An 11874-nucleotide genomic window follows, 5' to 3' on the forward strand; every position below is an offset into this window, starting at 1 on the left:
TGATAGACATGTGTGCATATATATATACATATATATACACACACACACGCACATACATACTTATAAGGATGCCAGGAAAAGGGTCTAATATCAATGGGCAACTTGAACCCCCGCCCAAACACTATAACGCCACTCTCACCGAGTTAGGCTCAGCTCCTGAGGCCCAGATTGAGGCGCAGGCCACTTGTTATTTAATGCTATTTTATTACTCTGGGACCTGGAATGGAAATTTAAAAAAAAAAAACAAATGGGAAAGTTATTTATCCGACAGCACAAGAAAAAAAAAGACCAATCAATGACTTTGCCTCTTATTATGATAATAAATAAATAAATAAATAGATATATAAGTTATTCGTTCCTTAATCAAGTCAATCAATTAGAACGTACCTTTTAATCAATAATTACTTTAATATCTACGTTTACTTACTACTCAGTGCATCATTTCCAAGCAGTCATTTATATCTATGTTGTGGAACCTGTCCTTTATCATTAATGTTTTAATTATACAGTATATCTTGAATTTTCTTAATTAGGAAAATTAATTAATGTATGAATTGTCCAATATTTCCATAACTTTTTGAAATAATAAATGTGCTGGGAATTTGTTAAAAAAGTCAGTTAAGATTTTAAATTTGGTAAAAATAAAATCCAAATTATTAAAATTTTAAGAAAAAGTTACCATAATTATAATGTGAATTAATTTAAAAGATAACGCCCAAAAGTAAATGAATTACCAAAAATATTCTTTAGAAGCGAAAACCAAAAACTAGAAAACACTTCATGAGACGGTAGATTTTGCCCTTTGTGTCACGTACTCGCCGCCTCCTTTCGCGTACCACAAAAACTTGTGGTTAACCGACACCTGTCCCATTGCAAGATCACACGTGCCGGTAATTACAATTTTAGGAAAAAGTTACCATAATTATAATGTGAATTAAGTTAAAAGATAACGCCCAAAAATGAATGAATTATCAAAAATATTCTTTAGAAAGAAACCAGAAGCCAAAACCAAAAACTAGAAAACACTTCATGAGACGGTGGATTTTGCCCTTTGTGTCACGTACTCGCCGCCTCCTTTCGCGTACCATAAAAACTTGTGGTTAACCGACACCTGTCCCATTGCAAGATCACACGTGCCGGTAACCTTCCCTTTCCCCCCCCCACCTGCTAACTTCCCAACAAAACAAATTTACACCGCATTACTACTTTGTAATTTGCAAATACGAAGAAAAAAAAAAAAAAAAAAAATCTGCATTCAACGGTTGTTGTGATAAACGAATTTCACACATATAAGTTGCACCACCAACTTAAATAGCGGAAAGAGAAAAAAGAAAAACATCATTCAAATCTCTCTTCTCTAGCTTCTGCGAGTTTTGGTGGCTAATCATGGCGGCCTCGAAGCTCGTGATTGTATCGCTGTTCCTCGCCCTAATTTTCACGAGCTCTCTAAGAGCTGACGTTCTGATCGACGGTGAAGATACGACGGAGAAAGAAGTTGCCGGATCCAACAACTTCGATTCCTCGTCTTTGAAGATCGAACTTGACCAGCTTAAATCCAGGATCCATGCTCTTGGTTAGCATCTTATACGTTTCATTTCGCTTTTCTCCTCTCCTTTTAGAATCTTTTATTTTGTAAAAAATTAAATCTGCAATGGATGGTTAACTGAAGAAAATGCATGCTGCATTGGAGAAATCGAAGGTCTAAATAGTTTGATTTCTAAGTTCTTCGGGGTCATGCATGACGAAAGCCTCGAGTTAGAGGAGCCTGATTGACTAATTTCTGGTTAACGAATAAGGAGAAACTTATCACTAATCAGGGTTATTGAACCTGGAAGTTCCTATTTAGTTGTATGTAATCCTTTACTTGTATGGAAGTTAGGGAGGAGGAATGGAGAAATGTTGCCTTAGATTTAATTGGTTGAGCTACTGGAAATGCCTGCAGATATTTGATCTGGTAATCTGCTAATGTTACAATGCAAGTGGTGCATAACTATTAGATATTATGAGAAAAAATGGAAATTACTTGTTTTGGTGTTTACTAAAATTGCTATGCAAACAGTGATTTGTAAAGTATCTGGATCACTGTGTACGGCCATTACTTATCATAGAGTTTTTGTGTTATATGTTCTCATTTTTCGTATCTATATACAGTAAAGCATTTCTCGTTACAACTTCTGAGCTCATTCTTGCTTCTATTGGCTGATGATTTTTGCCATCACTTTGTGGATAAAGAAACCCAGATTTATGAAAAAACCAGAGAACTCAAAAGCAAGGATGTGATAATAGCAGAGAAGGAGAAAATCATTCAGGAGAAGTCCGACAGCATTACATCATTGCAGAATGAAATATCATCTCTCCAGGTGCAAGGAATACATTAGAATAGATACAAGTTTCTGCACATGCTTGCTTTTGCTTCCATTGTATTGCTGTAGAATGATTGTGCTGTTCTATTGCCAAACTCTATCACACACTTGCATCCTTCTTTTCACTTCAGTTTGACTCTTTCTCATTATAACTATGGCTTTACTTTATCATAGAAAAAAGGCACGTTAGATGCTGCAGAGCAGGTCGGAAAGGCTCATGCAAAGGCTGTAGAATTAGAGAAGCAGGTTGGTTGTTGATAGACAGGATTTACCATGAGAAGGCTATCATGTCTTCTATATAATTTTTTAATATTCTTTTATGTAATGTTATTATTCGTTGTAGGTTGAAAATCTCAAGAAGGAGGTGGAAGCAAAGAATAAGGAGAAAGAAGCCTTGGAAGCCGGCGCAGATGAAGCAGAGAAGAAGATAAGTGTACTGATTTTGAAACTAGAAAATGTAAGTTTTATGTTTAATTAAATTTTGTGCGCTTCTTCATTGTTTCTTTATTTTCCTGCAGTTATTTTTCCTTTTGGAATATCTCTTGTTGGTGTCAACTGCCTTGTCAGGGGCATTCATAAACGCAGTTCTGAATTTTTATGTTCCCATATCTTCACCTCATTTGTTTGCCTGTAACTGGTGATGCTCAATCTTTCTTTTCTGGTGCTGAATGCTTAGAATCATTTGGCAAAATCGTATTGTTGGGGTGATGGAAAATGGTGACTTCTTTCTCACATATAATCTGTCTTATGTTCCTACTTTTAATTTAGTATCCTCCTTCTACAGCTTGAAAGAATTAATGATGAACAGAAGAGCAAAATTCGCAAAACTGAACGTGCTCTTAAAATGGCTGAGGTGTGGTTTTAATTTCCTTAAGTACACACATATGCACACATAGAAACTTGTTGAAGTTAAATATAAGTCTAGTTGTTTTGTGGTAATCCTTGTATGCTGCTTCATTTTCCCTCTTGCCAGGAAGAATTGATGAAGGCAAAATTTGAAGCAACTTCCAAAACTAAGGAGTTAACAGAGGTAATACCTTGACTTAGTTTATTATGCTATTTATTCTCTACATGGGGCTGTAGTCTGCTTAGTAACTTAAGTTTTGTGGATGAACTTTCCTGACCCAAAAATTTGTTCTATTTGCTGTTTGCTATTTGCTCTTGGTGAGATGAATTTATATGCTGATTGCTTCCATCTGCCTGAAGCTTTTAGGATTGCCAAATGTTTCACAATTAATCCAAATCCTCCCAAACTGCGAAAATTGGGTATAATGATTGAAGGAACTTCACTTATAGTTTTTATCTTTTTTTGGAGTTTGACAACAAGTGCTGTGCATTGAATTTGAAGAAATGGGGCAATTTGCAGTCGAAGTTATCATACTCGAAGTTTGTTTTACCAGTTTGGTGCTTTGCTGTGAGTAACAGAAATGTTAAGGGATTTGCTTTTCTAATAAAATTGCTTATGGGGAAGAAGCAGTAGTATTTGTTAAAAAATGTTGTATAACATGAAGCAAACAGTGGTATATCTAGTGATCATATAGTTAAGTACTTTGAATCCCAAAATTATAAAAAAAAGGTGTATGAAAAAACATGTTGATAAGCAAGTTTATTTGATACAAATATTGTTTTAATTCTTTATTTTCTAATACTATTATATTAAATAATCTAATAATTAGTAAAATTCATTAGTAACGTAATAGTAATAATTTTGTATACTTCAAAAATATAAACAATTTTATCTAAATAACAATTATCAATTTATTAATCTAAAATTAGTACAAAGCAATTCATTCTTTTCCTTTGTACTGTATACACTAATCTGCATCTCTCACATCCATCTCCACTGCAATTTAACTCATTAAAGTCAATAAAAGAACATTTCGTTCTTTTCTTTTATACTGTAGACGTTTATCTGCTTATCGCGCATTTCAATTCAAGTCCCTCTTTCATTATGTTTTATCTAAAAAAAATGCAAGTCCCTCTTTAGATAAAGGTTCTTGAAGGGCTGTTCGGCTGCTAATTAGTTCAAAAATATTTTGGTTTTTGCCCTTATCAGTTTCTAACATTCCTATCTACAGAATGGATGAGAGGTTGAGATTAGGATAGAAAGAAAGAGGAGGATAATGAAGTTAGAAGCACGAAAGACTGGGAGCTAAACAATAGCGGAAAAGAAGAGGATGATGACTTGGTAGAGGTCCTCAAAAGAAAAAGCATCATTATTGATGCTTTACAAAATACATTTGGCTTGAAGTAAAAGCAAAAGCTAAGCCCAGCCAAATAGGCAGGACATGCATGAAGTGATCAATGAACGATTCTATTTAAAAAAAAGTGATGAATGGGATGATAAAATTTGATGATTCTGTTTCTCTCAAAAAAGTGATTATTCTGGTAATCCTGATTGTTGCAGTATATTGAATACAATAGCAATAGTCGACCATGGCAGGTTTGCCAAAATATTTCTCTATGGCTAGAACTTGGGCTTAGAATTAACATCCATGTAAGCATAATAATGCAGTCGGTTTTTTGCAAGTAAATTGAAATTTTTTTAACTTGTAGGTATAGGAAGGAGATAAATAAAAGTAGTACAGTACGGAGACTATCAGCTATGAGCTAATATTTTAGAGGGTTCAGCTAGCATGTCTTGGCTTCCTTGAATTGTTTTTTCTACTATAATCCAACAAAAGAGTTAGGGAATATCTTGCATTCAAGGAAGATATTAGATGGTTGTATGCTACAAATGCTTTGATATCTGATTTTTGGTTGTGTGGATACTTTCTGAGCACTAGTATCTTGGTGTGTCTGTGTATTCCACTGATGCACCTATTAAAGTGGTGCTGCTTATTTTCTAGTTAGCCATTTCCTTTTTTTCCCTTAGAAGATGCTTTGGAAATGCAAATTGCTAAATGATTTGAACTAGGATATAACATTGTAGTGATGATTACCTTTCTAACTTGTTACTTTTCACATGGTTTGAATGATGTGAGAAGAAAGATGCAATGCTAATGCGCATGTATTTATTATCAGGTTCATGGTGCATGGCTTCCACCATGGCTTGCTGTACACTTAATTCATTTTCAGGTGAGTGTCTTGCATTGTGATACTTTTCCCATAGGTTTTGTGTGCTAATACAGATATGTATTATCTTATTGCAGTCCTTTGTGGGGGCACATTGGAATGAGCATGGAAAACCTGCCGTGGATTTGATGATCCAGAAGGTGTGAGCTTGTAGTTGATATAATGTTCAATGACAGATTATACTGTACAAGTTTTCCTGCTCATTCCGTATCTAGTAGTACGTTAAAGTTTCAGCATAAATTGGTGCTTCTGCTAAACATTGCTCTGAATGTGTTATAGGCCCTTGAGAAAAAGTCTCAAGCTGAAAAGTGGGCTGAACCTCTCCTGGAAACAGTTAAAACTGTAGGCTATCTTTCCTAATTTTTTTCTTTGTTTTGTTCTATGATGTACCAATTTTCTGCAACTGCTTCTGAGACGTCTTCTAAAATAATTTTTTTTTATGATGTGCTTCTCTTTATTTGTTTTTATCACTTCAGAAATGGATCCCAGTTGCGAAGGACCAGTTGTTGGCGGTTACCACATATGTCGAACCACATGTGCAATTAGTATCCACTAAAATGAAAGAAGCTTATGAGACGTCAAAGATTGTGATAGCTCCACATGTTATCAAAGTTCAACAATCTGTTGATCCTTACTTTCAGGTGTGCACTTGTTTTTATATAGATACACCTGTAAAATCACAATTTCGGTCTTTCTGTTATATCTGCAAAGTTGATTTGCATTTAAAGCATGTTTCAATTTATAACAGGAAGCTAAGAAGTTTACCAAGCCATATATCGATCAAGTTGCTACCGTGACAAAACCTCATGTCGATAAAGTACGAGTTGCAATGAAGCCATATACAAAGCAAATAGTCCGTGCTTATGAAAGAATCTTGAAATCTGCGAACACATACCACCGTCAGGTTTGAACCTGTTCTGCTGTTACAATGTGCACACAAATTGACCAGTTTTCAATATTTATACTTTTTTAAATAGCAGGAATGTTCTTCATCTAGAATTTGTTGGAAATGGGCTTTATTCTATGAACTCCTTTGGTGAAGGGTAACAAATATTATTTTGAAGTCAAAACCGTGAGGTCTGTGTATCTAGCTTTTTTTTTAGTTGTTTCTTTGTGGGATTCATTGAGAAAGTGACAGATAATTTGGAGAGAACTGTTCAGCATTTGGTTTGATTTTCAGAGTCAAGTGATTATAATTCGCAAACAAATTGTCTTCTTGTCTCTGTGCAGCTGTTGATTTTCTGTGCAAATTGGTAATTGGATAGTATAGGAATATTCACCTATTGTCCATCGGTTACACATTTTCGGCTTAATCTTGGACTCTGATTCACCCTCCCATGGATGAACCTTGCAAAAGAGGCTAGGTTAGATGAAAGATGGTTATTGGTTGAAGGACGTTAAGTGCCCTACTTTTTCAGGGTAAGAAAGGTTAGAGAAAATGTCCCAAGCCAATGTTCAAGTAACAGACACTATGATGGTGGAGTAACCCATGGTATACTACCAAGAAAAGCTTGAACAACCTTTAACAAAGGGGTCCCTATATCCGAAACTAACAGAGGTGAGTAAGTAGAGAATACGCAGGGGTGCAAGATAACTCTCTCTAAGGAACTCGACAAAGTAGTCCCGTAACTTTGGGAGAAGGGGTGCTTTCTCATAAAGGGAGTTGCAATGATTAGGCTTGGGCAATTTATCAAAAACATAGGTCTCTGCAAAGTCATAAGACCATGTATGGGGGTTGACCTGCCTACTACCGGAAGGTCAAGGAAGTTGGTGACATGATGACAGGGCAGCCAACAACTAAAGCACTGGTGGACGGTGGCCGTAACTATAATGGTACTAAAGTAGTGAAATTCCTTGTTGGGTAAGTTTCATTCCTCACAAAATGTCTAGCGATCTGGGCATTGTCTTGGAGAGAGACTCAATAAAGTAAACATGTTTATGAAGATGCGGACAACCTGCACCTGGATAGAAAATAACCTATGAAACTTCACTATTCCCTGGATTGGCTTTGGGCTTTTTCTGTTCAGCTTAGGTGAAGGGTGAAGAAAGCCTCGTTCTAGCGGAGTTCAAGTCATATGTGAGATACCACTCTGAAAGAGTTAGAATCCAAATCTTGTGCTAGGACATACCGGCTAAAGGACAGTCTTAGGTAGACAGTTTTTATGGGGCGTAGGTCTCCCTAAAAGTAATGTAGGCGTGCCAAGGTTTCTTCGAGCCCGATGGAGATTGGCCCTCGAGTGCAAAGGCAAAAGGGAGTTTGACAACAAGACCCACCTGTTGAGTAGGGACAAAAGTTGCCCTTAGTGAACCGATGCTGCTGGGTGGAAGGTTGTCGCTCGACAGATAAAAGTTACTTTAGGAATAACAGATTGATCTTCCCTATGAGTCCCATCCCTCTCTTTTCTTTTTGCGCCCCTATGGCCTCTTGTGTGGCGACATGGGGAGATAAAAGGGGATCCTATAAACTTGTTCTAAGTTAGAATAATAAGCTTATGGGTGCAGTGGCAAATTAAAATATCCAGCAAGCATTAGCTCTCCGTGAAAGGGAGATGATCCAGCTGCACCTTCCAATAATGACTTCACTCTAGTCACTAGCCCTGCCTTCGGCATCTCCCTCCTTCCGGTTAAAGTAACAACTTTGTAGATGGCCAGCTCTCATAGTGTGACAGGCCATATGTACAAAGCCTGGGAACGAATTTATTGCCGTGCATATCTGATAACCAGGAATTCCTTTTCCCAGAAGTCCAGCAGATTGTGACCAGAAATATTTTCTTAAGAGCATTAAACATATTTGTCATGATGGATCACACCATATACAGAGCAGGTCATTGTTCCTTGGCCAGATGTGTTTATCCAACTTCTGCTCTGCTGAGAAGTTGCTTTACCTTTTTATCAAATCTAAAGGATCTGAGTACGTTGAAAAACAAGTGTTAGTATCTGTAACATGTCGTGTTCTTCTGTGGTAGAAGTAATGAATGCTGAATGATATATTATTTTGTTTGCTTTGTTTGTTCCTTCAACTGGGTGTTGATTGTCCTAAATTATGTAATTGTAATTTATGGAAGTTGCTAACCAATTATTTTCTAAAGGTCCAATCTACCGTGCAAGAAATGCTGAAAAACCATGAACTGACAAGACCCCTTGCGACAAGAGAACTAGAGTGGTTTGCAGTATGTACCTATGAATGTATATTTTGATTTATTTTGTTTATTGTTTCACTAGAATCTAAATCATGTATGTATAACCAATGCAGGCCTCAGCCTTGCTGGCCTTACCAATAATTATTTTGTTCAGAATCTTTTCAGCGGCATTCTGGTATCTATTTCACTCTATCAATTTCAATGGGAGATTTTCCTTTCATTTTCGTTTTTGTCATATTTCCTTTACTGAAGTGTTTTCATATGTCTGCAGTGGCAGCAAGAGGACAAAGAGACCTAGTCGACATGCTAATCACCATTCTCGCCGCAAGCCCAAACGAGGTCATCCAGACAAGTAAAAAGTGCCATGACTTTTGTTTCAGGAAACTTTTGAGGTATGTGTGAGTTCTGAAAAAAGGCATTTTGATGGCGGATATCATTTATTTAGCTTACAACCGGTCTAAAGTGGCACATGGCCATAGGTTACTTGAACCCACTCTCTCCAAGTTAGGCAGGAAAGTGACCACCTTCATTGACAACTGTGAATACAAATTAGCGGTTGTGAAATTGAGGATATATGTACAGTTTATTTGATTATGTTTCAAATGTTTAAATTATAATTAAGTTTTACAAATAACTAATACCTAGTAATTGAATGAAAATAAAACAAGTTTGAATAAAAAAAAGAATGTTAGAATAATTGTTTAGAACTTTTCCCTTCTCACCACTACCCACCCAAAACCAACACCTCCACCTGCTAGTTGACAGACTGAAGATGTGTACTTTCCTGTCCGATTCCATTTTCTTCACTTTTGGTAGGCAGATCAAGATTGGAAGTTTCTTGTGCTAAATGAATACTTTTTTTTATTTGCTGCAGATAGGACTTGAGAGGGTTTTACACGGGCTTCTGGGGTTTTTATTGGTCACACGACGTTAACAAACTCGCAAGCTGTATGTTTTTGAAGCTCTTGCATTGTTTTCTTTCAGTCTGTGAAGAAAACTCTAGAACAATTTTTCACACTATACAGTAGACAGTCTGAGAAGTTTAGAAATGTTCATGTACTAAGAGCAGCGTCTGTTTCTTTTGTATTCATAGGTGTGTAATTTAATTGATAATTTTTATAAATCAACACCTCAATATTGTGTCTGTTCTTATTTTTGCTTTCACTTTTCTGTTGGTGATGTCTACCTGAACTTGAATTTACAAATGTGCATCATGAAGGTTGATGTTTCAAATGGTTTCCAACCAGCATAAACTGGATGATGTTTGTTTGTCGATTAAAGGATTTTGGGGTGGTTGAGATTTCTTTTCGGTGTAGAAGGGAAATCTGGAGAGTTTGAACTATTGGTTCATGACTTACGAATCTTAAATGAGTTGGAGAAAGTGTACACAGGTTGTGTCCATCGAGCAATAGAGGCGAGAGTTTAGGTGTTGTTTTAAGCCAAATCTCGATAATCTAAAGAATGTTTTAGGAGAGTGGTTTTTGGAGTCAATTTGTATACTGTATAAGTTGTTCATACTTCATTAACCCTCATGAATAAATTCAATTTAAGCGTAAAATTCACCTAGAAATTTAGACTTAATGTGCTGAAAGGAATTACTTCAACTTCTTCACAAATTGTTTGAAATATTGCTAAAATATTTTAAGATTTCGACAACAATTTACTTGCTGATACCTTGATAGGATTTGATGTTCAAATGAAATGAATGTTGGGATTGGGTCAATTGCGATTCTCTCAGCTAAAGGACGGGCTGATTATTTCTAAAAACCGACAAATATATACGACTGGACGTTCTTTTTTCCGGTTTAGCACGCACTGCAAAGGAAAGAGACAGAAATATTAACTTTATGGGTCAAAGTGACCCAGCGTAGCAGCCTAGTGGTGGTCTTATATGTTATTTGTATGTTTTTAGTTTCTGTTATATATGTATATATATATATTTTTTTAATTATTTCATCATCAAAAATGCTTATTTTATAGAATGAGTTGGACATATTCTAGAAGCTGAAGTGTCTTCATTTCATTGGACTATTTTGTTTTACCTTCTAGTATATAATCATCCTCTCGAATGTAAAACATTTTCAAGATCAATAAAGTTTTTTCTTTGTTTTTCTTCATTGATCAATTACTTTTCTTTAAGCTGTTTACAACTTGTACATGGTATCAAAGCCACAATTCTTTTTTTTTTTTCCTTCTACCCGTTTTTCTTTTCTCTTGAGATATGGATGGAGAAGAAGGCATCGTTGCAAGGGTCACACAAACCCTTACTAATGAAAATCATTAATGATACATGGGTCTAATAATTCAGGAATATCTTTGGTCACAACTCCTCTTACGGTAAGTAATTATCTAACATGAAGTACTGCTGTTAACATCTCATTAGAAGGTAAGAATAAGATTGGTTTCATTTATGGAGAAATTCAAAAACCAGATCCAACAAGCAACAATTGTGCTCAATGGAAGAGAGTAGATGTCATGGTAAAATCTTGCATTCTTGGCTCCATTTTAAAGGATCTTGTGGATTCTTTTATTTACTACTTTAATGCTCAAGATTTATGGAGCGAGATTGAGCTAATGTATAAGATTTTTAATAGGTCTCTTTTATATCAAATCCAAAGAGATATTGTTTCAATGGAACAAGGCAACAATTCCGTTACTATGTATTACAACAAGATGAAGAAGAATTGGGATGAACTGAATCGATTTACTAGCATGTAAAAATAATAAGACTTATTCTTTTGTCCTTTTTTATTTTTTTGTTGCCCTGCATTAAGTAAAGTAAAAGTCAATTATCCCCTTTTTATTATTTAAATCATTTTAATTATTGAATTAAATTAAAAAAAAAAATCAAGTCATTTTCTTTTTTATCAAAGCTCGGGTTATGGAAGAAGGAGAAGAAGGTATCAGCAACAACTGGTTTTATTGCGGGACAGCTCATGATGTTCATATCGATCTATTATGCGCCTCTGCATTTAGCATTGGGTAGACCTCATACAATAACTGTCCTAGCTCTACCGTATCTTTTGTTTCATTTCTTCTGGAACAATCACAAACACTTTTTTGATTATGGATCTACTACCAGAAATTCAATGCGTAATCTTCGCATTCAATGTGTATTCCTGAATAATCTCATTTTTCAATTATTCAACCATTTCATTTTACCAAGTTCAATGTTAGCCAGATTAGTCAACATTTATATGTTTCGATGCAACAACAAGATGTTATTTGTAACAAGTAGTTTTGTTGGTTGGTTAATTGGTCACATTTTATTCATGAACTGAATCGATTAACTCCGA

The 11874-nt window shown here is 35.6% G+C and overlaps 2 protein-coding genes and 1 pseudogene across 3 annotated transcripts; 2 read left to right on the top strand and 1 right to left on the bottom strand.

Annotated features, from left to right (window-relative positions):
- Positions 1-1239: 1239 nt before the first annotated feature.
- On the top strand, positions 1240-9722 carry LOC110825907 (uncharacterized). Of its 2 annotated transcripts, none has more exons than XM_088206956.1 (15): positions 1240-1573; positions 2233-2360; positions 2538-2609; positions 2707-2820; positions 3148-3216; positions 3337-3393; positions 5388-5441; positions 5516-5578; positions 5718-5780; positions 5915-6079; positions 6187-6342; positions 8528-8608; positions 8692-8753; positions 8850-8970; positions 9453-9722. In XM_088206956.1, exons 1-14 carry the CDS (start codon positions 1387-1389, stop codon positions 8932-8934), a joined length of 1356 nt encoding a protein of 451 aa, XP_088063082.1. In that variant the 5' UTR covers positions 1240-1386; the 3' UTR covers positions 8935-8970; positions 9453-9722. The 2 variants fall into 2 exon arrangements, with proteins under 2 accessions (XP_088063082.1, XP_088063083.1); XM_088206957.1 differs by having other exon boundaries at positions 9457-9722.
- On the bottom strand, positions 7129-7830 carry LOC148253046 (uncharacterized; annotated as a pseudogene).
- On the top strand, positions 9002-11874 carry LOC148253047 (uncharacterized). Its single transcript, XM_088208519.1, has 6 exons — positions 9002-9154; positions 9453-9467; positions 9563-9671; positions 9895-9969; positions 10887-10915; positions 11413-11874. Exons 1-6 carry the CDS (start codon positions 9002-9004, stop codon positions 11857-11859), a joined length of 828 nt encoding a protein of 275 aa, XP_088064645.1. The 3' UTR covers positions 11860-11874.

Source organism: Carica papaya, chromosome 7 (assembly GCF_054855325.1).
Source record: "Carica papaya isolate Zhongbai chromosome 7, ASM5485532v1, whole genome shotgun sequence".
NCBI lineage: Eukaryota > Viridiplantae > Streptophyta > Magnoliopsida > Brassicales > Caricaceae > Carica > Carica papaya.